Source organism: Anolis sagrei, chromosome 2 (genome assembly GCF_037176765.1).
Source record: "Anolis sagrei isolate rAnoSag1 chromosome 2, rAnoSag1.mat, whole genome shotgun sequence".
NCBI classification, from domain to species: domain Eukaryota; kingdom Metazoa; phylum Chordata; class Lepidosauria; order Squamata; family Dactyloidae; genus Anolis; species Anolis sagrei.
Window position 1 is genome coordinate 74,169,650 of NC_090022.1, and position 25,646 is coordinate 74,195,295.

A 25,646-nucleotide genomic window follows, 5' to 3' on the forward strand; every position below is an offset into this window, starting at 1 on the left:
AAGTCCTTCCACTTGTGAATATCAGCAATCAATCCCTTCATTGCAACGATGAAAAAGAGAAAGGGGAGCGCTCACATATACACTGAGTGAGACCATGGGATTTTTTAGATCAAAGCTTCTCCAAATGTTCTTGGAGTCCAAAACCTATATGTAACTATCTGCCTCTAGTAGAGCTTGCAAGTACCTTGGTACAAGTAAATTTACATGAAATGTGTCACTCTTTGAATCATAACATCCTCAACATTGCCACTTTTTAAAAGCAACGTAACAAATGATATGTCAGTATAATTTTAGCATTAATAATTCATAATCCTTGCTTTTGGAGCATCATTTGTGAGACTTGATACCATTTTTTAAATGTCGTTTTTGTTATAACAATAACATGATGTTATAACATTGTCATTACCACCACCATTGTGATGGCACTAAAAACCAATGTATTAGCAATACTCTAAATAAACAACACAAATGAGTTACATATTGTGATTAAAAAAAAACAAGTCACAAGAAGAGAGCCAGCATGGTGTAGTGGTTTGAATATAGGACTATGACTTTAGAGACCAGGATTAAAATCCTCCCTCTGCCACTGAAATCTCCTGGGTCATCTTGAGCAAATATTGTTAAGAAAATGCTGTGATAGGCTTGCCTTAGGGCTGACATAAACTGGAAATTACTTGAAGGCAGACAACAATTATAACAACAACAAATTATTCTACTTCTATTGCCCCTTGGTGGTACATGGCCACTAGGCTGCAAAACCCTTTATTTCCAACAATGAAATTTAGTTTTTTCTTCGTACTACTTGAAATCTCTTTCAACTGAGAACTGTAAGGGATAAACCTGGAAACATTGGCATACAAAGGCCAAGCATTCAAGAATGGGCACAGCTAAGTAGAAGAGCATACACTTGGCCAGTATAAGGTCCAAGGTTGCATTCTGGAATCTCCAGGTAAGGCTTCTGAAACCCCGAATCAGTCTCATTCAGTGTCAATGAAATGGGTTCACAATACAGATTGACCTATAGTCTAGTTATGTGTAAGGCAAATTCTTGGCCTTGTGCTGTGAAGTTGAGCTATAATTGTTCCCACCTGTCATCCTCTGGCCTTCCAACTATATGAATTTCTGTTCTGAACTATGACAGTGGCAAAGTTTATTTCATATGAACTCATTTAAAACAGCATACAAAGCTAGCTCCAATCAAAATACAGTACTGATTGAGAAATTGTAGAGCTGCATCTTCTTTTCTTTTCTGGGATTTTTTTTTTAAAAAAACTATTAATTGCACTCAAAGGCCAAGATCTTATTTGCCTCTCAGAAAGTGTTGACCCAAGTTCCCATCATCCCTGATCCTTGAGCTTGCTTGATGGGATCAATAGGAGTTGCATTCCATCAGAAACTGCAGAATAACTGTTTCCCACCTTAGAGCAAGAGATACTAAAACTGTGTCTTCCATCAGCAGATGATCCATGTTGTGCCAGAGCACTATGTCTCAAATGTGGATCCTTACACTGCACAAATCTTTTAAGAAAATGGCACCCGCATATAAACAATTGATGTACACAGACTTCTGCCTTTTTCAAAATATTACCTGTGTGTACATACAGTATCAGGACAGATGTTCACATACAAAACCTCTGAACTTGTAATGCTTAAATTTGTATCAGCAGGGACATCACCACTTCAGGCCTATGTCTCATCCACACTTACTGTTCCTGGACGAGGATAGGGCATTTTGCCTGTGTAGGGCATCCACTGGTAGTTGGGACCTTCCTTGTGAGCAAAAGGTCCATTGAAGACCATGCGGATGTCAGCCATTGAATAGACACACACTGCAGAGCCCTTAAAAACAGATCTGTGTAAGGAAACAGAGGGGCATCCGATGTTATTTATAAGAGGGACTTGAATCCCCACAGACAAAAAAACTGGTCAAAATGATTCCTCTTTTCTCCAGTGCATATCTCCAGGCACCTCCATTCTGTTTCTCATCACCAGTAAGATTAAACATTCATCTTTGCCCGCCCTTGGTTGATAAAAAGACATTCACATGCCCTTTGTTAGCATGTACAATGTTAAACCTTTGTTAATGTGCAATGACACAGACCCCAGAAAAGAAGGGATTTCCTGCCTGGCACAGAGTGCCAAGTTAGCAAGGCACCCGCGGGGCTGGGGAGCGGGGGACTGTAGGTCAAAACAATGCAATTTTGGTGCTCTGGGACCAGCTCCAAGCAGCTGCTCAGAAACAAGCCATAGTCACTCTGATAAAACATTCCAGGATTAGTAGTTTCAGTCAGATGCATTAAGAAAAAATGGCAATAGCTGTTGCTGCTTTTGGTCTAACAAAGGATGTGATGCCCTCTTGACCCCAAAAGGGTGTAAGTAGATCCTGGGGTGTGCCGGTTGAGGAGGAGGTCTCCACCTGCCTTCTTCCCTGGAGGAATCAAGTCATCAGCTACAGCTGCTATGGTTTGGTTTATGGGAAAAAAACCCAAACTTGGCAAGCAAGTACTTCTAGGCTGTCCTCCAACTCTGCCAGACAATTTCAGGATGACACCATCCAAGACTGTGATCCTTCATTGTCTAGTTAGGAAGTACATCAAAACTATCCATCAGTAGTAAACTGGGCTCCCTCTGGTTTTAGAATGATTTCACCTCTAGAGTTAAGACTGAAGCTTTTCCTTGTAAAGCTTTGCCTACTGAAGTCAATGAGTGCAAAGGAAAGACTTTCTGTATCTTGTTCCAAGATTGCACTCACCCAGATGCAGCAAAAGCAGCATAAATGATGGGGTTCTTCCCATCCTGGGTCTGCTGGACAAAGACATCCTCTTGAAGAGAAAGGAGAGAAAGTTAGCCATTCACATCATGCATGGGAGGCAAGATAGTTAGAACCCAACTTTCAGATTCAAATAAGCTTCCTTTGAGTTTTGATACAGAGTGCTGGATAGAAATGGATTTTAAATGGCAAATTCTTCCAACTTCCTTCTGAGATTTCTGGAGTCACTACTACCTACTTTCCAGCAAAACATTTTTTTTCAATGGACAGAGAGAGTGCTAAAAGTTGCATTGGGGTGACTGCAGATCAAGCAGGAGCCCTCTGTCTAGCTTCTGCTTAGAGGAAGCTGGCGGGTTGCCTGCTGAGCTGCTACTTTTGCTGAGAAGGGGATCTTCAGCCTCTACTATGCCATTGTTGGAGACTTTTGTTTGCTCCAGTTCTCAAAGGTAGTAAGCCCACCCATATAGTTTGACCCGCTCATGGGTGGGCTGACTGGGCTTGCTGTTGCAACCTTTTACAATGTTGCTAATATAGAACCCGCTTCTTGTTAAACACTTGCCTTGTGAAAAGCGAAACCAACATATAGTGTCTCGACAAAACATGTTGCCCAGTAAGCTCAAATTGAAGAGAAAAATGTTACCCAGAATCATGCTATCCCTGTCTTTCATTTTCCATCACAGCTCTACCATTTAAATATGACCTCAAAAATGCATTGACATTTTTTTAAATTGCATTTGACAAATGCTTTACTATGTTGTCTTGAATGCTCCCATCTCTTTTATCTGGGGATTTATTGAATCATGCCCAGAGATCGACTGTGTGGCCTTTAGCTTATCTGAGCTCTCTGTGAGATTGTAGACTATGCTAAGAAGAAACCCTGTCACAGCTTTAGGGGGCTCTGCTAAATCATGATTGTACAAACATATGGGAGGTAGCATGTTTATGCAATTATTATTGACTGGGAATCAGTATTTGGAATCTAGAGTTATAGATCTCTAACAGATCTTTATTCTGTAAGACTATGGAGTCTTATTGTTCACCAATCTAAATGCCACTCTTACACAAGTCTGCTTCCCCTAGTAATTCTACTTAACCACTAAAAGCACCACAATGTCCCTATTTTTCACCTGTATAGAAAGTATCTTTATTCCCTAAAGAACCCCAAACAACAATAAGCATCAGAATCATAGAACAGTTACTTATTTACTTATGCATAACTAGATAATGTCACCTTGGACAACACACACTACTGAACCCACTGACCTTAGGTGCCAGGAGCCACTGGGTCAGACAAAAGAAGACCATTAAGCTTCGCATTAGTGTGCAAAAAGGATGTTTCCACCTCCTCTTACCGGAAACAGCTAAGTTGCAACAATCAGAAGTAGGAACATGGCTGCAACTTAGTGCAACTGGTGCAAGGAGGTGGTGCCCTGATTAGAGGCTGAGTGGATCTTCTTCATTCAATCTGGTTTCTGGCTCTTAAGGTCAAACCAGAAGACATTACTTAGTTACAGAGTTCCAGTACTTGACGTTGTTATTACAGTATGGCCTTAGTATCTGTGAGACCAGTGCCCATGGTTTCATTTATCCACTTCCAACAAAATATGGCATTTTCTTGGTCTTCCAGCACAACTCTGTGATATTCATGGGTCCTTCATTTCAAAGGGTTTGTTATTATCCACAGTTTTGCATAAACACATAAGTCCAGGAACATATCTCCTGTGTATATCCCCTGTGGAAATGGCAGTCATATTGTAACTGTAGTAGCAGTAGGAGTTGTTGGGAAAGAACATTCTTTTCTTTACAAGTGAAAATTGTGTACAAATATCTTTACTAGATCTTGACTCACATGGAAAAGAATTCTGGGAAGCAGACCTAAGCTTGCTGGCTACTGAATGGAATTCATTATATGCCTTGGCCATCACCAGCCGGGTCTCAGAACTATCTTGCACTTACCCATCTCCTACTACCAAATCTATGTACCAATTTTCCTTCTCTGGGTGTACTTACGGAGTTCATCAAAGTGAGTTTCAATCCCATCAGGCCCTGGAACAGAACAAATGAGTCGTGCTTTCAGGAACGTGCTCCATTTATTCACCAGACAGCAGTGCCCTCCATCATCATTCTAGACCAAAGGAAAATAGCATTAAATGAATGACAGAAAATGTTGTGTGGTGAAAAGATCAATTGGCTGTAGTTGGATCATACTGGTACCAGTGAGATTTACGATGAATGTAAAATACAGTTAAGACCACAGCACAATAAACAGAAGGAGAATAAGAGCAGCAATGGAGTTGCTCATAGCAATAAGCAATAATGGACTCAGCCTTTCACAGGGACCTTAAAGGAGAGTCCAGGTGCATGGACCTTACAGTGAGCTCTCCAATTCTGTTTCTCCTCCCTTGCACATACCAGGCAAATGCGACCGATGCGAGAGTAGACCACAGGGCTCTGTGGCGAATCGGTAGACTTCTCTCGAAAGAAGAAATAGAGTTTGTCGTCATTTCGCTCTGCACTGTCTGGGATGAGCTGTGCATGGACAAATGCTGGATCTGCAAAACCAAGAGAAATAAGCTGCATAAAGAATAAATAAAGGCAGTGTTTGTTCCAGTCTCTAGGACTTCTTAGAAATCTGTGGCTGTAATAAAATCCATGTGATTTCTTATTGGAACTTGAGAAGAAAGTTTCATCTTCACCAGAAGATGCACTGACTTATCTCTAGTTAGACACAAATTTTCTTCCTCAAACCACCCTTAAACAATAAAGCATTAGTTTACTCTAATTTCCCTGTGGAGAAAGCACATTGCTGAGGATAAGAAAACTGGCTAAAGGCTCTACCATTTGACAGATTTTCTTGGGATATTATTATGAAAAACATTGTTTATTCAGTTAATAGTAGCAATTGGCAATATGTTATCTGCCATACTGCACTCCTTGTATACAATGGTAAATTATGGAGGCTTCCTCTTCCTTACAGGCTTGGTTTTACACTCCCAAGCTGATGTTTACTTTACAAAACTATATGTTAACCTATAGTGGCTCTATGTACACAAGTTGAGAGAGTAAGCAGCATGAAGATGGCATCTGTCTTCACAAACAGATATTACAAGTTTTGTTATAGTTCTGACAGTAACCTGATCCTAAGCCTCACTATAAACTGCAAAGAAAATAGATATTTCTAAGGTAAAGGTAAAGGTTTTTCCCTGACAAGTCTAGTTGTGTCCGACTTTGGGGGTTGGTGCTCATATCCATTTCTAAGCCAAAGAGCCAGCATTGTCAGTAGACACCTCCAAGGTTATGTGGCCAGCATGACTGCATGGAGCGCCGCTACCTTCCCGCTGGAGCGGTACCTATTGATCTACTCACATTTGGATGTTTTCAAACTGCTAGGTTGGCAGAAGCTGGGGCTAACAGCGGGAGCTCATGCCGCTCCCCGGATTTGAACCTGCGACCTTTCGGTTAGCAAGTTCAGCAGCTCATTGGTTTAACCCACTGCGCCACCAGGGGCTCCATATTTCTACACCCCTTTTAATAGCATACTGCAAAAGTGTTTGCAATTCTTTATCACATGACTGATCATTCCAAAAGCTGCCATGGAACTTTGTGAACAGTGCCAGCTTAGCGAATCCTGAAATAAAACTAAAATTTAGTGGAGGTATTTTTTGCTGCCAATGACAGTTCAGCTCTGGGCTGGCATTTTGCTGTGCTTTTGTTGATCTGCTAACACTGAATTCAAGACCTAGGCACGCAAGTAAAAAAACAAACATCTTGCTTAAAATATAGGTCCCACAATACTCAAGGTAGCTTTTGAAAATTTTAAAATACCAGAGCTTGCCAAACTTCTATAGTTTTGGACTATAGCTTCCAGAATTGGGAATCTAGGAGCTGTAGTCCAAAACAGTAACTCTGCCAAGTTCTAAACTTTGTCAAGTTCAGGCAACATCTTTCCTCCTGCTTTTCTCCCCAACAACTATATTTAAACTGGAAAAAGTTTAGCACCTATTGCTATCCACACATACCACCTAATCATCCACAGCTATAGAGCTTTGTTCTAAGGCACTTCACTTCATGCATCTGATGAAGTAGACTTAAGTCTATGAAAGTTTATGCTACCAACGTCTTTCTCAGCTAGTCTAAAACAGGGGTCCTCAAACTTTTTAAACAGAGGGCCAAGTCACAGTCCCTCAAACTGTTGGAGGGCCAGATTATAATTTGAAAAAAATAATGAATGAATTCCTGTGCACACTGCACATATCTTATGTGTAGTCCAAAAAACACTTAAAAACAAAATAATACAATAATTAAAATGAAGAACAATTTTAACAAATAAAAAATATATTTCAATGGGAAGTGTGGGCCTGCTTTTGGCTGATGAGATAGGGTTGTTGTTATTGCTGTTGTTATTGTGTGCTTTCAAGTCATTTCAGACTTAGGTTGACCCTGAGCTAGAGCCAGGTAAATGAACTTGGAGGGCCATATCTGGCCCCTGGGCCTTAGTTTGAGGACCCCTGGTCTAAAAGGTGCTGCAAGGTCCCTTTCCATATTTTGCCAAGTTCTGTAAAATACATATTGGGGGAGTGGGCAGGGAACCCTATTCTGTGTGAGTGTACCTCCAAGTTGCCTGAAAAACTGATGGTGGCCCCATGAATTTTTTAGAGTTTTCCAGACAAGCAATACTCATAAGTGGTTTTAAGAGCAAAGAAACAATTTAAAAATTAAAGTAAAATAAAATTAAGATTCTGGGAGAATAGGTTTGCCAAGCTCTGTAAAACACACTGCTACTAGAAACCAGCAAATGCACTTGAGGGGGAAAAAAAAGATTTGCCTCAGTAAATTATCAGTTTTTTGAAAATCCGCCCCTCCTCTGCACTCAAAAAAAAAAAACTGTTCTGAATTCCTTCACACCCCAAAGCTTGCTGTGATACAAACTTGTGCTGTTAGAAAACAAAATTGGATCTAGGGCTGTTTTCTGCCCTGCGGCTCTTTTTGTGGAATGTGATGATGACTTACCATGTGCCTCCAAGCAAAGCTAGAAAAGCAAATCTTTGTCAGCCATTAAAAAAGAAGTGAACATACCATAATGGTTCTTGGAGCTAAGCAGTTGTTTGCCTAGGCCACTGCAGGAAACACAGCAGCATGATTGATTAACTAAGCCCTCCATCTACTGAGCAGGAGCCCTGGACTCTGTTCCATGTATCACCTCATTTGTAATGTAAAACAAAGCAGCTTAGATTCCTTTACTAGCAGAACAGGGCTTGGAAAGGGAAAATAGTAATGAAAACCCCACAGACAGGGAAAGTTGGGTAAGGAAGTGAGGTAGTGTTCCTGAAACCTTATGAAATGATGCCCTCCTAAACCTTTGACTTATTTTCTTTCCCAGACAGACAACTCTTATACACACAATGACTATATCTGGAGAGCATGTGTAAGGACCAAAGGTATATACTATATGTGTGTGTGTGTGTGTGTGTGTGTGAGAGAGAGAGAGAGAGAGATTGAGAGAGAGAGGAAAGGAGAGAGAGAGAGAATGGGATATATCATATACTCTTACACATCACCACCACAGGATGAAAAGCGGCAGTCCTCTGGGCTTTCTCCACCTGAGGATCCTGGCCATTCCCTTCTGCTAAGACACAGAGCTGTTTACACCATATGGCCTTACATACAACCCTAAACCAGCCTGCTGCCTTCAAATGCTGTGCAAGCCATGTCCCATCACCACTGTTGGAACTAAAATTCAAACTCTAGTTCAATTCACTCCCATATGGAGAATCACCCATTGGCTGCCCATCTTGCCCTTTCCCTCAAACAGAATAGTATTTGGGTTGTTGTAGGTTTTTCTGGGCTATATGGCCATGTTCTGGAGGCAATTTTTCTCCTGACATTTCGCCTGCATCTATGGCAAGCATCCTCAGAGGTAGTGAGGTCTGTTGGAAGTAGGAAAAATGGGTTTATATATCTGTGGAATGACCAGGGTGAGACAAAGGACTTTTGTCTGCTGGGGCTAGGTGTGAATGTTTCAGCTGATCACCTTGATTAGCATTCAATGGCTACGTTCAGCAAAGGACAAGAGGGATCCTCTCACCTCTGCGGGAGTCTACCGTGTACCATGCAGCTGTGAGCAAGTCTACCTAAGGGCCACTAAACACAGCGCCCAGACACACATCAAGGAACATGAAAGGCACTACAAACTACTCCAACCAGAGAAGTCAGCCATAGCAGAGCACCTGATGAACCAACCTGGACACAGCATATTATTTGAGAACACAGAAGTGCTGGACCACTCTCACAACCACCATGTCAGACTACACAGAGAAGCCATTGAAATCCACAAGCATGTGGACAATTTCAACAGAAAGGAAGAAACCATGAAAATGAACAAAATCTGGCTACCAGTATTAAAGGACTCAAAAATCACAACAGCAAAACAACAGAGGGGAAACAAACAGGCACATAAAATCACTCTCAACAAGGGATTTCCCCCGGGCACTTCCAAGCCATTGAATGCTAATCAAGGTGATCAGCTGAAACATTCACACCTAGCCCCAGCAGACAAAGGTCCTTTGTCTCACCCTGGTCATTCCACAGATATATAAACCCATTTTTCCTACTTCCAACAGACCTCACTACCTCTGAGGATGCTTGCCATAGATGCAGGCAAAACGTCAGGAAAAAAATTGCCTTCAGAACATGGCCATATAGCCCGGAAAAACCTACAACAACCCAGTGATTCCGGCCGTAAAAGCCTTCGACAATACAGAATAGTATTTGCTTGTCCTTACCTGTGTCATTTAATATCTTGGGAAATTATAAGCAGCCAGCCATTCTTTTAAACCACTGAACAAAAAGTCTGAGGTGTGACTGTTAACCTAGGCATATGGTTGCAAGTACACCTGTCTGGCTCAAAAAATTATGGTAACAGTATCTGGGAGATATTGCAATGGAGGGTGGGTGTTGATATTTTCTCTACAGTCACCCCTGTTACAGAACAAAAAAGAAGGCATAATAATCGAGCATTTGCTTTCATAGATAGCTCTGTTCAGATTACTAAAATGACATTTTTCTAAACCTGATCCCCAAACCTCAGTTTACTCAGCTGCTTTAGCTGTTCCATAACAGCTGGAGGAGCAAGCAAGAGAAGGCTAAGATCTTCTCTCATTGGATCTCTTTCCATGATGCATGCTGGGAGAGAGGGAGCAAGAGATTAAATGTCTGGGATCAGTTATCAGAAATGACAAGAACACAAAACTGCCCTTTACCACCAACTGTGTGAAGAGAAAATAATGCCAGGGACAAAATGCTTTTGACTTAATAAAATGGGACATCCATCAGTCACAGGAGCAATTTAGGGAACCAACTAGTCAAAAACAGCCAGGCGGCTGAACAAAGACAACATTCATTGGAGTGTATATTTTTATTGTCTTTGTAGAACAAAATGTCCTTGCTATCAACGACACCTTCAGCCATATGAATGACAAAGTCCAAACAACTAATGAACCTTCACAGGGTATTTGGGGGATCTGCAGCATCACATATTCTTCCTGCCAATAATTACAGCATTTTAGACTGTCTGGTGCCGACAGAACACAAAAACAAGTCAGGAAAGCCCTACTTTACATTTCTCAAGGATTAGACAGAAAGCAAGGTCAAGGCAATAGACAGTGCAAAGACAAGGCTATACAGGAATATTATCAAGGAAACAGGAGAGAAGGGACCTGTATGAATGGGAGCATATCAGAAGTACATGGAAAATGTCACAGGAGCTTTCTAGCTGCAAACAGAAGAGAAGCAACGAAGACGATAATTGGGTCACCAGGAAAAGAGGTGGGGGGTCCATGGAGCTGGATTAAGATTCCACTAGGCATAACTGAGTCCTCTGAGTTGCCTATATGTGGACAGATGAAAGAAACCCATCACAGACAGCTAATGCTGTCTGGCATGATGCCTAACTTTTTAGGAAGTCAGCCTTGAAAATTTACTGTGGAAGAGTACATTCACAGAAGTGACATGAAAACAAGTAGGAGCTTTCTCAGAGCTTCTGCTTGTATCCCAATAAGTACTTTTTATTCAGCCTGATAACTAATTTTTTTAAAGAGAAAATGCTAATGAGGTGAGAAGATGGGAGAACTCCTCTGCCCCACAGATAGACCTTCTGCTGTTTTCCAAGGGAGAAGAATGAAGTCTGGCATACTTAAGAAGATCAATTTTGAACCAAATTTCAGTCTCCACTAGACACTACAATTATGCAAGAAGACTTGCTTTTAGTCTTCTACACTTCAACATCCACAGTTTTCTTTCACACCCCTTCACTCACCATTTAGCCAACGGGAATTATACTGGTCCGTCCTCATGGCAGTTTGTTTGCCCATGGTGCGGAAGATGGCAGCATCTGTGCCCATGAAATCAATGTAGACACCAGCATAGAGTTCTTCGTCTATGAGCAAAAGACACAGAGATCAGAAAAGAAAAAAGGCATTCTCAAAACAAAGGAACATGTTTGCCAAGACATAATAATGTCACTGTCTCAAAACAGCTGCTAGGCATTTCCTCATTCACTCATCTTACTGGTTTTGCTCTCATTTCTTGAACTGGCTGATCTCGCTACTTAAGTTACTGCTTCAGTGAGCAATCTTAAATTCATATATATTTGTACAAGGGACACCAGAACTTGGGGTATCCCATAGTTTTTATATATGTGTAATACTGGATGCAGGCAAATGGAGAAAATTGGGGTGAAGGCATCTAGACTTTCTGATCTTCTTGCTACATTCACACCATGTTCAAAGCTGCTCTTGGTCCTAACAGAATGGAATTATGATATTTTTAAGGGCAGGTTAATGAAAGCCTATAAATCGTTTAGCTTTCTGTTCAGTATTTGTATAGAGCAATGAGCATGAGGCCAAGCTTTGAACCTGCAACAGCTGACCTTTGCGGGTGGCATGATAAACTCCAAACAGAGTCAGCACAAGGTCTCAGGTTTGCTTGTTGTTCTAACATCTCATCTAAAGAGGAAAGCTCAAAATGATCAAAGGCAAGTGCAAGAACGAATAAAGACATTCATTGTGCACCCACTACCATTCCCAGCCTCTCATAGAAGAATTTGCATGGCTTTCCATAGAACTGAGGCTGGGTTAATTAACACTGCCACAAATCAGGTGCAGCCCTCAACCAAATAAACCCACTGGCATAGGGAGACGCTTTTCCCAGGCCTGGGTCACAGCTGCTGTCAAATTAATTAAGAAGTTTGGGGCTTGTCATGTAAGTGGATACTGATGCACGGGCAAGATCAGAGGCAGGCAGGCCATATCAAGAGGCTGGGGGATTTGCAAGCAGTAAGAACATTGTCCCTTGCTGGAGCTGACTCCTAGAGGGGAGTGGGGTGGTGCAGCTGTTGTTGTGGTAGAAGGTCCAGGGTCAACAGAGCAATGATACCACACTTAATTATCTTCCTATTGTGATCTGATGTAAGGCCTGCCATCCCTACAGGAAAAAGCTCTGTACCTTGTCCCATCTGTGGTTCTTCCAAAGCTGTGGAAGAGCACAGTATGTTTTTACAACCACTATTTGGGCAACCATATGTGATGTTGTGTTGCTTCCAAACATCTTTGGGGATAAGAGGATGGGGGAAATCTTACCACTGTTGCTTTTTTTTCAGGAGTGCAGTAAGTTTTGATGGCAATCACTGGTTTTAAGTCAAAAATTATTTTATTTTAGCTACTAAACTACTAAAGGAATTACCAATGGAAGTACAGTGTGCCCCCCCCCCCAAGACTACAGGAGGCCTGCATGATTCCTACCCCAGATCTGCCAGATGGGATGGAGATGGGATGAGGGGGATGCAGGAGCAGCTAATGTCATACATGGCACTGGTCAGAAAATACAGTTTTAAAATCACCTTAGAAGTAAATTGAATATATATGAAGAAGGGTGGTGCTAGATAAGTTAGCATTCCCATTAATCTTCCATTATGTACCAGGAATTAAACAAAATCAGACATCTCCATAAAATGTGCAGCCACTTTGAATATGGAGTTCTTATCTGGGTGCAGCTGGCCACCCAATGCCATGTATGAAAGGTAGACCAGTGGAAGATAGGCAAGTGGAAAATAGTGGATGCAGAGGAGTAACATAATTAGCAACACTTTGCCATGGAATTTCTAAGATCTTCGTTGTTCACCAAATCCCTAGTGCTTTTTTCCCACTTGAGATAGGTCATTGCACTTTAGTGGAAAATAAGTTCTGTCCCTCCATATTATTAGCCTCTGAGAGGCTGTGTCTGGAATCTCCAGCTGCCATCCATGCTGAAAATAGCTTAAAACACCCCCTGAGTACAGAATTTATTTTTCATTTTCTGGCATTTCTAAGAAACCCATCCTGCTTTTCTTGCAAATCTTGGTTATACATCAGAACTCACAGTGAATGTAAAAATTTTGGTAACTTCTTGAATGCCTTCAGAAAGATCTTGTAATGCCACAGGAATACTTTTTTTTTAACTTCGGAAAGTTTGATCCTACACAACCAAAGAACTCACTGATTAACGCTGATACAGTGTCCACCTTTGGATCATATGAGCATTTCCCTTTTCCTGATTCCAGCCTTTCTGGTTCCAGGTAGAATATGTAATCCTGCAATGTAAGACAACAAATAGACAAATGACCTATGTTACCACACACTCTTATCTTTGGCCTTCACAGCACCTTGAAAACAGAGGACATCTAAAAGGGTGTGAGATACTGCATGCATGGTTCACACTATCTAAACACACAATTCTAGGGTGGAATCATTCCCACCTAGGTTCTACCATCAGAACACAAGGAAACACTAGGACATGATACAACTGGGTTGTGGAAGCTGCTTTAAATAATTTCCCTTGGTGGTTACTCTCTGAAGTAAATTGCTTGTCGCCATGCAGACCAAACTATCTTCCTGTCCTCTCCTGCCCTTATGCTACTTCCAAAGCCTCTAAATTATTTATTGATTGATTTGCTTTTGAGACTTTTTGTACCATCTTGCAAGCAAATAACTCACCTTGTGAAGCCAACTTCCAAACCACCAAGTAGACCATATTTTAAAACAGCTTTCATGCAGTGATTGCAGTGTGACTCTGGACCAAGAGTAACGCAGGAACAGAAATTGTTGTCAATACCTTGCCAATTGATAGTATTCCCTTTGGCATCCGCATGTCACTCTAGTTACTACCACAGTGCTGTCTGCTAACTTACAATTCTGGACCAATTCTAGATCTGTTCTTTAAAAAGCCTCAGTAGAGTCGCCCTCAACAGTCACTTCCTTAACTTTTCAATGAAGTTATAGATCATTTTCTAAGTCATTCAAGATTCAAAATCTGTTAAATGTAAAAATTATCAGAGTAACTTTTCTTTGCCTAAAAAAACCTGTTACAGAATAGGAAAAATGCATTGTTAACATGAAAAGTTTCAGAGTCTTTACCTACATGGTGTCAATTTACAAAGCCATGCAGACAAAAAGTATGAGTAAGACACTGCATCAAACATATAGCCATTATGTTGAACACCTTAACTCCACACCCAACTCCTGAAACACACAGTAAAAGCCAGGCAGCCAGTCGGACTGATGGAAGTCTGTGCTGGGGATGTGTGACCACTGTGGGAGACCATGATCAGCCCCTTCCTGCCAGTGATCAATGCTGTGATGAAGAATTATACTTCTGCTCCCCATAGCATTGGCCATGGACAGGGTTAGTTGCATCATGCAGCATCCCATTCAGCTCTGTCACTCTACATGGGTAACTGGCTTTTAAGGTGGGTTTTGGGATCATTTGCCTTTGTGGCAATAGTATGATGACTTTGAATGTTAATACAAAGCAGTTACATTGTCGTAAGACTATGGGGTCCTAAATGTAACTTTGGAGTTCACTAACAGGATGCTAGTGATACCTCTGGTACTCATCTCATGGAAGCATCACATATCGCATTCAAGACAAATTTCAAGAACACCTTCACATGAACCTGTTTCCCCTACAGGGTTTAACCCATTATATTACAATGAGAGACCTCTTGAAGACCAGCAGATATAATCACTGGGAGTGATGGGGAAAATGTATTTTGCAGTGTGTGAGCACTGTTGATGTTTTGTTTCCAGACATAGTGCTATCTTGCCACATATGAAAGTATATTAAAAGTTGTATAGTTTTTGACAGTGTGTGAATCAGAGATGAAGTGTAATAAGGATATGTGAAACTGAGATAACTGTGTGAACGTGGCATGAGTCATACCTAACCACTAAAAAAAATTCAGAGAACTTCTCAGAGCTTTTAGATGTCTTGTGACAAGTCACATCCTTTCCTTGGTATGAAATAACACATAATCACAGATCTCTCACATTCTCTTGGAAAACAATCAAAGGCCCACAAGCCACGATAACCAGAGTGGATGTGATGCAGACCTTAAACATTAGGCTGAAACATGCAGTATGTGTGAACATCCTTCAACTGCTTACATCACAAAACAAATAACTCATTGCCCCATTCTCTCCCAAGTAGTAGCTTGCTGCATACCTCGGCATTAAGACAAAATAGTTAGAATGGTGGCCACATGTCTATGTGGCAGAAGGCTATGTAGGGACTGTCAGATCAAGGTGTCAGAATTAGGCCTTGAGGAAGACATCATCTCATGAGTAGGAATATATTTTAATGAGAAATGATTAGCTAGAAAAATAATACTTAGTAACGTGGCAGAAAGCAGGAAAAGAGGAAGACCACTTTTCAGATGGATGGGCTCAATCAGAGAAGTAACTATCTTGAATCTGCAAGACCCAAGCAGGGCTCTTGAGGATAGGATGACTTGGAGGCTTCTCATTTATAGGAACACCATAACTTGAAATTCACACTGATATAAATGGGAAAAATTTAAGCACAAACCAGACACTATATTTGAAATAAATGAGGTAAAAACTGTGGCTGGAGTCTGACTATTACTTACACCATTGCTTCCCCCCCCTCCCCCCCAAGAAACATATATGATTCCTTGAAAATAATCTCCTCTCCCCGGCAGAATGTTTGAATTTAAATTTTGCTCAGGAAAAACATTTTCTACTTATATTTTCATATTATTTCACCTCTCATTTGTTCTTTTCTTCAACAGGCCTCAACCAACAATTATACAGATTCTGAAAGTGTAGCTATTATTTATTAACCAATAGTGACTATAGAAATGCACGTGGACTTTTTTTTCTAAAGAGATGATGGAAAGTAGACCAGTTGATAAGTGTTGTGTTCCAAGAATGGGATGAGATGAAGACTGGGAAGAACAAAGGGTGCAAAACACATGGTTCAAAGATCATTTATTCATGCTATTATTAAGGCCATCCTTTTGATAGCACGTCAGTGACCGGGCTTTGATAAGTGGTGTCAGCACTTTTTCAATATCCTTTCTGTTGCCCATGTTCACCTGAGGAATGGCTGAAGTCAGCTACTTTCAGCAGAATAGGCTGAGTCAGTATGTACATCATAAGGGGCATTAGAGTTGAGTGAACAAGCTGAAAAGAAGAGACACTATTGTGAGCGTATGGAATCTGAGGTCCTAACACATGGTCTCGTTAGGGCCAAGAATACCAGCAAAAAGAAGCACAGACACATCCAAACAAATGCCCAAGGAGATCCAACTAAGTAGAGGCACAGGTAGAATGCCAAAGAGTTTTGTAAGAAAGTACAGGACTACAATTGGACTGTCACTAGGATAGCAAGAAGATTATTTGCCTTCACCCACACTAACTCTGATCCTAAAATAGTGGCGCCTCCAGATGTTGACTATGCTGAAAGGGAAGATAACTGGCATTTTTTACAATATCTGGAAGACCTATTTTGCTTCCATCTACCTGGTTCATCTCCTGAGCCATTTCTCTATATGTCTCTGGTGAGATGCAACAGGCAGTTACTACACAAATGTGACACTGCTCAGAGAGGTTCGCCTAACAAGTACCTTGAAGCCTCTTTGGTGTCAAACGTATTTGTTTCCTAGTGTTTTTCAGTTATCTAACCTTCAGATTTCCATACTTATGCAAAACCCTTTCTCATTTGCTTGCTTGATTCCCACCCTCTCTTTCTGCTGTGCTCTCTGGTTTCACAGGCAGGCTATAACTTTATTAGAACCAACTATAATCCCTCAAAAGAATTCAGGTTTTCAAGTTAGTCAAACCTCTTCAACAGAAATTTCTGAACCAGGTTCTCCTAAACATCTTACTGGGCCAATGAATAATATCACATTTCAAAAATGTCTGAAGTTTGATTCTATGTAGCACCTCAAAGAAAGCCTTAAGAGGGCATATAGGCCAAATGTCAATCTTTTCTACAGGCATCTTGCAATATGTTTCTCATTTCCTCTGTAGGTATTATCACCATGTGTACTTTGTGCATACATGTGTATGTGTGGGGTAGTCTAACAAACAAATACACACAATACAGAGAAGTGTATTTGCACTTCATAAGTGAACTATCTTACAGGTCATAAAATCTAGCTTTTTCTTTCATATAAGAGTCATGAAACTCTGGGCAACCCTCTGATTTTCCACTTGAGAAATGTGATTCTGTCACCTGAATACAAGAGTTAATATACTTCCTTACATGGGAAATAAATTAAATATGACTATTATGTTTAGGATAAAACAGCTGTTGAACATTTAAACACAGCACTGGTTAGAGGAGTTGCCTTCTATTAATAGAAATGCTACAAACTCTAAATTTTGATACCAACGTAGGTTCCATTCATGGGTAGAAAAGTAGGAGAGGAACTTTATTTAGGCATGATGCTCTCAAGATGGTAAGTAAGATGTGACATATGTTTGCTACACCTCCTGCCTCTTTAGACATCTCCATCATATGGGGAAAGAACTGTACTCTTATCCACATCTCCTTGCGCTAATGGCTTGAGAGGTCAACAATGGCAGGATATTACTGAAGGCTAGCTTCCTCTTTCTAACATATGTCAAACACATGTTGATAATGTCCAAGTGAATGAACAGAGTGCAACTGCTCCTGAAATTGCTCTCAGGCTGTTAAAATTAATTGCATAGTCATTACATAAATAGTGTGTTGAAAACAAGTAGCATATTCAAGCATCTAACGTTGGATTAAATTACTGAAAGCTAGGGTTTGAGTGAGGTCATCCACAGACACACACGACCTTGCAAGTTCTTCAGCCAGCAAGCAACAGCCTATGAGGAAGCCATACCTACAGTTTCTGACACCTTGACTGTTCTGTAGAAAGCTCTCACTCAGAATCATAAAGACAGCATACTTCCACATTCCAGTGAAAAGCTGAATGCAAATGGATCCAAGTGGCATCAAAAAATGGACCAAATGCTAATTGTCAAATTCAAGCTGCTTAAGAAAATATAATACAATTTACGCAGTACACAAAAAGACAATAGCAATAATGAACAACTATTGTAGGGTTCAGTCCAGATTAAGTCATGCTTTGAGTGAATAAATTGAAATCAATGATAGGCATTTATTTTAACTCAATTTCAAACTAACATGACCAAGTCTAGATCCAATCCACTGACTCTTCTAACTTAACAACACACAATTATTTATGCCAAAGGTGGAAAATCATAATGAAGTGGGGCAGTCCCTGTTCTGTAGCCCTCTGTAGACTGGATGAAATCCCTGAGACTCTACTTGGCAACTTCAGTCAGGAATCTGATGTCACTTCTCCTCTTTCCCCTCATGGGAGGAGAAGAGGAGAAAGAAGACCAGTGTGAATGTTGCTTAATGTTGTCAAGGCCCAAGAGCTCAAGACATCCCACTTCTTCTGTGTAAGTAAAAGGAAGGTGAAGACTGCAAATGCCAGCTCTCCTCTTTCCCCCTTCTCCACACTGGGAGGGAGAGGCAAAACCAGTTGTATCCTCTGCTAGTGGGTGCTGGACAAACCCCAAGGTCATTGGCCAAGTCTGCTTGTTGTCCTGTTCGGAATAGAGATGCACAATTTACAATGCAAATGCCCATTATTTCAAAACAGAAATAGCAAAATCTCAATTGTTCCAAGGTGAAAGGATTGTAGAAGATCTTCTGCAGATAGAACTGGGAACATCTAGAGTCCGGGTTAGGCCTGGGGAATGCAAATCCCCCACTCCCTGCTCTTGGCTCAGTTGAACAACAGCTTTTGATGAAAACAGTTAGGAGCAGTGTTCAATTAATCTCTGAAACTGGGAGATCACCAGCAGACAAAGGCTGGGAAACAAGGGAACTGCTGAGGCATCAATCTAGTTTAGGGCACCACACTTCCACAATCTGGGAAGTTGTGGATGTTGCTGAGCCAGCATGAATCTGTCTGCAGTGCTTCAGCCTTTTTGCTATGATCATCACTTGCTGATGGGCACAATGAGATATTTTAGATTTTAAACTTATTTCAAATTTGATAATGAAATCATAACTGCAACAAATTATTGAGATTTGAAATTCTCAGAGTTAGGTTTAATATTTCAAGTTGCCTGAATTTCCAAACTTTGAAAGCTTCAGCCTCAGCAAGAATTGTGTAGAAAATACAGACCATTTTTGGTTGCCCCATCTCAAATACACACAAGACAGGATCTATTTCCCAATTCAAGAATATTTTCATCTTATTCAAAGGCAATGGGGAAACAGAATATCACTATTCACCATGACCTTACAAAGAGGCAAATACACTCTCCTTAATGCAGCCTAAGGCATTAACAGTCAGGATAACCCAGTCTTTTGTGCAGAAAGCACTATGCTGAACAGGATTGGTTCATATGCTTGCAGTCAGTGGAGGGACTGCTTCTATATAGCTGGCGATGTTTTCATTTTGTTTGTTACAAGAAAACCAAGGAGCTGGGCAAGTGAAATGGTTCCTTGGCCAATCCAAGAAGACAATGACTTCTGTCCTCCTGACAAACATTATATAAAGTGGCATATTCTCTTGCCCATATTGTGTTTGCCAACCTCACTGACTGAATGACAATGACAAAAACAGAAAGGAAATTATAATGGTGGTTTCATGCATTGGTTCTGACTTGCAATGGCTAGCAAGAGGAATGTGCATGTCAAACCTAATTCATGTCTTCTCTTCCTCTTTAGAAAATGTTGGAAATTACATGGCATTGTTCACACTCTGAAACAAACACAACAGATTCACCCCACATGCCTACCTCCCACCATTATCATAACCTGAATAAGCCCTTCTGGTTATTCATGCAGCCCTGTTTCAGTCAAATACTTCTTTGGAATACCAAGTCTGCCCTTCTAAATGTCAAATAATCAAATATACCAATCTCCTCTGCACAGTATGGTATGAAAGAAAAATCCTGAGAGTGATATTTCCTGGCACAAGCCTTGAATGAGCCTGGGGAAGAAGCAGTTAGTTCAAAAAGGGGGGACGCAAGGAGAGGCTGCACAGGAAACGCGCTCACTGCTGAATGGGAAGGGGGGTGAACTTCAAGGCCAGCCCTGTCCCAAAGGGCCTGGCCTTTCCCCCCATGAGTTAGTTGTTAGGTGCATGCCAGTTGACAATGAGGGTTAGAGAGCCCAGGCTCGGGCATGCTGGAGAAGGAGCCAACTACGTCCTTGGGAAGGGAATGGCATGGCAGGGCAGAGCGCGGTTCCCACCTTGCGTTCCACTGGAGACGGGTGGAGGGAGGAGTCAACTGCTCTACTTCCCCGTCCTCCCTGCTGGATGGACTGGTTCAGCTCAAAAGCCTGAGGAGAGGAGGAGCAGAGAGTTAGCGCTGGCAGAGCGACCTGCCAGAGAAGCAGGAACGGCAGGGTCTGGCCAGAGAAGGCAGCATGCAGAAACCTCACTGCTTGGACAAATACAAACAGATGCTTCCACTGAGATAAAGGCCCCCTTTCCAATATTTATGTCCTACCTGGGGTCTTTATGTTTTGGGGACTGCAGCTCCCACCATTCCTTTTTATTGGTTAAGCAGGCTACAATGGTTGAGAGTTGAAATCAGCAACATCTAGACGGTGGCAGATTCCCAATCTGAGCAACACCTCAATTTTCATCTTCAATGGCATTGCTTAGTTACAGAAGTACCAGACCAGGAGTACTTCCCTGCAGGGATCTCTCCCACATCTTGAAAAGGTCTACTATCCTGAAGTTATAATTTTTGCCCTATAGTCTCCCACTAGTTACAGGGTCTAATATTTGGGTAGCATGAGAAAACAGATCTTTATAAACCTGGAAAAAAGAGCAATCAAAATATTATGGAAAAAAGTTAAGGAAGACCATTCTTTCCTAACATCAGGTTGTTCTATGCTACAGCAATTCCATACTGTGCTGGTTTGGTTGGCATCAAATGGGAAAAAATGTGGTTAAACACAGAATAAATATGATGCAAAGAATCTGACATTATTTACCATTGGTTTAGAAAGGTATTCATTTCTGGCTCAAAAAATAAAATTTTCATGTATCAGAGTGTGGAATGAAGTTTAAAATATATGCCATATGTTTTCATCAGCTCAAGGTCAGCCCTGTCCCAATGGGCCTGGCCTTTCGGTCCCAGCAGCCATAGTGAGTATAGCCAATAGTGAGGGCTGCTGGGAGCTGCTGGGAGCTGCAATCCCACATCTGGAAGAATGCATGTTCCTGGTTTGACAGAATAGCTGGCCTATTTAAACTGTGGAAAAGTATGATAGCAAGTACAAAAAGGTGATTCAAGATAAGATCAAAATTTCACTGCACAAACTTTGGGGAAAATCCATTAGAGACATTAAAATAAAGATGGAAATATTTTCACATAGACACACGTAGGTTTTCATTATGCTATTTTAATAGTCAATGATATCTAGTTCAAGGAAAATATAAGGTAGGAAACACAAAGCAAGTCATATTTTAAAAGCAAGTGTAAGATAGATTTAGATTACGTTATATCAGATGAGTTTGTCCCAAAATGTAGTAGATGAAAATGAAAAATCTGTTTAAAAATAGAAGGGTTTTTGTTACTTGTCTATGCTGAAAGATTATGTATAGTAATGTGTTATATGCAACTAAAATCCCCATTGCCAATAGATATAAAGTAATGAAGTTTCATCAGTTTTGAAATAGCTCAGTAGAAAAATATCATACCTCCAAGCTGAGAGAATTGGAAAATTATGTGCAAAACAGAAAGAATCCACCAAGAGAAACAATTTTCATTCAGCATGGATGGATTTTCCATTCAGATGGATTATATTTTAGGGCTGCAGTCCTTTTGGGAATTGTTATGGAGGCTAGAACAGGGCTAGTTAAAACAACATGGAAACCTCGTGCAAACTGCCTGCAGTAATGGCATGTGGTTCGTTTGACTGATACATGCTAATGCAGTGGTTCTTAAATGTTCACTCCCTGAATGTTTTGGCCTTTAATTCCCAAAAGTCTCAATCAGCTTGGATAACTGCTAGGAATTCTGTAAAATGAAGACCAAAACATCTGGAGAACGAAGAACTGAGAAAGCCACACTAATTTATACAACATTGTATACATACCAATCAAAGACTGTCAGTATAAATAAAGTCTAGGAAACCTGTTGCCCTGCATGCATCTTGGTCTACACTCATAGTAATCACAACCATTAGCAATGATAGCTTAGGCTTATGGAAGTGGCATTCCAAAAGACGTTGAGAGCACAGGGTTCCTCACATCTGACATGAAGTATGTATATGTCATCAAACACTCTTCCTCTCTCATGCCCTCACAGAAAACTGGCAGCTACTCTGATTGCTACCTGTTGCAATTGGTGAAAAAAGGCAGGGTCCCATCAATCTAGATGATGTAAGACTTCCCCATATCCTCACCTGACTTTGCAGGCACACCTTAAACACAGGTCCTTTTAAAAACAAAAGGAGCTTGTTTGTGGTTCCGCCATTAGTTGTTATTGCAAGGGCTTGGTATTGAGGATAAGACTCCATTGGCTCAAAAATCCTTGGTGTGTCTGCCCAGCAGTTTCCCCTTTATTTGGGATCCCTCTTTCAGACTGCACAAACAGTAATTCTGTAGTGCTTAATCTTTACAACATCTCATAAGCTCTCGCTATCATGACAATTGAGAAGACAGAAACACTGTTTGCCTGAATCTGCAGATCCCAGGAGCTGAGCCCAAGCTGCAAACCATTGGCCAGGGCAGGAAGGGGCAGGGATCGGGGCTAAATTGCATGTGATGCTTAAGAATATTTCTGGAAATGTATTTCCCTTTGTCTGTTGTCCAAATCCTGTGACATTTGTTGCAGCAAGTCATGCAGAACAAGCACTATTCTGAATAGTAAGCTGCTGGCCCAGAAGAAAGATAAAGTCTGTGCAGTTAAATGAGGACTGTAGAGAGACAGGAACCCTCTTCCTAGTGACAGTGTGAGTCTCTGGGAAGATTTACAGGTCCAAAATATACTGAGTAAAATCCTATGCCTTCCCTCTCTCCTTTCAGTCACACACACATACACACAGACTTCTCATAATGGTAAGTCTGGCTATGTCTTTATAACCAACTTTCACATTAAAAGCCATGAAAGCACCAGGTAAAGCCAAGTAAGCACCAACTGTATTATGGCAGAGCTGATCTTGAGGTACCCAAACAGCTCTGATCACTATTTCGTCACTTTTCAGACCGGCAGTTGCATTTATATATTTGTTTATTTCATTTGAATTTGTATTTTGTTGCACGGAGATCTTTCAAGGTGGTAACTGGATTAGTTAACGGGTCTCATTCTAAAATATCTTCATCTTGAGTTTCTAGGGGAATGCGATAAGTGAGCATTCTTCCTCTAATCTAGTCTGAGTCTGGTAGTATGACCAATGCCATTCTTTCCACTCAGTAGAAGGGTGGTAATGGATGAACATACACATATTAAGAATACCTTAAACTAAGATGGCAATCACACAATCTTTCAGATGTCTCTGAATTGCAATTCTAAGGATTCCTCATTCCAGGCTTAGTTGACTACCGTTCAACAACATCTGCAGGGCTTTCATGATAGCCAACTCTGATTTAAACCGTTTTCCTCAGGAATGTGGTATCAGAGGTAAAGATGGGAGCATCTATTATGTCTGAATTATTCTCTATGGTATATATAAAACCATATCATGTCTTTTTTCCCTTGTCCTTGTGCTGAGCCTTAATTTCTGAAAGAGTACTATTGGATAATGATTAGTGTAGGTCTAACTCTAAGACATGGGAGTCCCAAGTTCAGATCCTGACTCAGTTATGGAGTTTAGGCATGGCACTATTTCCCAGCTCCTACCTAGCCCTCCTTAGATTACAGAATGCTGAGATGCTAAAATAGGGAGGTGACTAGATGTGTGTATACTTCTTTGAGCTATCTGGAGGAAAAGTGGAGTATAAATCTAAGAAGCAAATTAATGCAAGGGGGTGAAAAGGGCCCACATCTCACTGCTCAATACAAGATGCTGAATCAATTGACTTGGTGGGTTTAAATGCATCTGAAGACTTTCCCTCCTGGAATAGCTGTGATTACAGTCTGGGATAGTTTATGGCTGGACACCAAGTCCATCTGATTCTCCAACACAGCCATCTCTGACTGTAGTTCTAGTTGTACGCGGCTCCCACAATACCTCACCTGTGCTTTGCGGCCCCGGTTGACAAAGGTGCAGACAGGGTTGTATGCTCCAGTACCACAAACATACAAGTGGGTTCGATTCCATGGCTGGATAAGACGAATGAAGTTCCCACACTCGCCCTGGAAAGTAAGGGAACACATTTTGTTAGTCTAAACCCCCAACAAAAACCCTAATCTCAAAAAAGGGCAGCGAGCAATTCCATCCTCTGTTTGTCATAGCCTACACTACCTCACCTATATCTTCCATTTATGGAAGATATATATGGAAGTAATCAAATAATTGCTTCTGTATTATATGTATGCTTCCTGGAGAGCCACTAAGCCCCTCACATCCCACTTAATGGTTTGCAATAACATTTCTTGACTGAGGCAGCCAAGGAATGGTGATCTTTTGGGAATCAGCACATAAATCTTTTGTTTCAGTTCCCAACAGTCATGATTTGGGTGTACTTCAGAGACAATTATCCTGCAATTCGTCTATGCCAGTCACTGCCAACCTTGTAATTGGCAGTTAGATGTTTCTGGGACTTGGAGTCAAAAACATTTGGATGACATACTAATTAGCCACAGCTGTTCTAAAAGTATCCCTTTTGGAACGTTTTAAAATAAATTACCTTTTGGAGTCTACATCCCTTCTTCATATATCTTACACTGCACCAGATCTGTAGCTAAAGTACAAATGGTGCAGCTTAGTGCTGCCCCAACAGCCAATTTTTTGCAGGTTGGGGAAAACAACAGCAGTAACAAGTTGGTAAACCCAGCCTCTTATTCCTACTTACTTTCAAAACCCAGAGAAAATTCTATGAATAAACCCCCACATAAATAAAAACTCATTTTAGTGGAATGATGAGAGTCTTTGGGCCTTATCTACTCGGGGAGGCAGAAAGGAAACGTTTTCAAGACAGCCCCTGGCTGCCTGCTCATTAAGAGGCAGGAAGGCCTTGGAAACAAACCAACCCACAAAGAGTGGTTTGAATAACTGTTTGGTAAGTGATAGTGGTGAGGCCCAGAGGGTAGGTAGAGCCATTCCCAGAGGGTGCACACACTGTGTTGTCAAGGCGGAAGCTCATTAACTAATTGGATTCAAAGCCAGGCATGGGCACTTGTGTCCAGTTTCCTCTTCACAGCTCATGTTTCCTCTTTGCTTCATGCCCCCCAGTTAGAGGGATCATGCAGAACTGGGCAGGAGCCAAGGGTAACAGAGTTCAGTAGGGTGGGAAATATGTAAGCAAACGCGGTTTCCTTTACTAAGCCAGCTCGGCTGCTCTGTGACTGAGCCCTGAACAGTAGCAGCTGAGAAATCTCTGGAGGACAGAGTTCAAGGTCAGTTGGCC

General features: G+C 41.2%; 1 protein-coding gene across 3 annotated transcripts in view; it reads right to left on the reverse strand.

The window, feature by feature from the left end:
* Positions 1-25,646, reverse strand: part of SEMA3F (semaphorin 3F) — a 166,777-nt gene that overhangs the window by 15,059 nt on the left and 126,072 nt on the right. For 2 of the 3 annotated variants that reach the window (XM_060765747.2, XM_060765746.2), the window contains 8 exons: positions 24,313-24,432; positions 20,372-20,461; positions 13,301-13,394; positions 11,085-11,204; positions 5,183-5,322; positions 4,781-4,895; positions 2,753-2,822; positions 1,708-1,852 (listed from right to left, as the gene is read on the reverse strand). In XM_060765747.2, coding sequence (XP_060621730.2) covers positions 1,708-1,852; positions 2,753-2,822; positions 4,781-4,895; positions 5,183-5,322; positions 11,085-11,204; positions 13,301-13,394; positions 20,372-20,461; positions 24,313-24,432 — 894 coding nt within the window. The remainder of the gene's footprint in view (positions 1-1,707; positions 1,853-2,752; positions 2,823-4,780; positions 4,896-5,182; positions 5,323-11,084; positions 11,205-13,300; positions 13,395-20,371; positions 20,462-24,312; positions 24,433-25,646) is intronic. The other variant, XM_060765748.2, reaches the window with a different exon arrangement.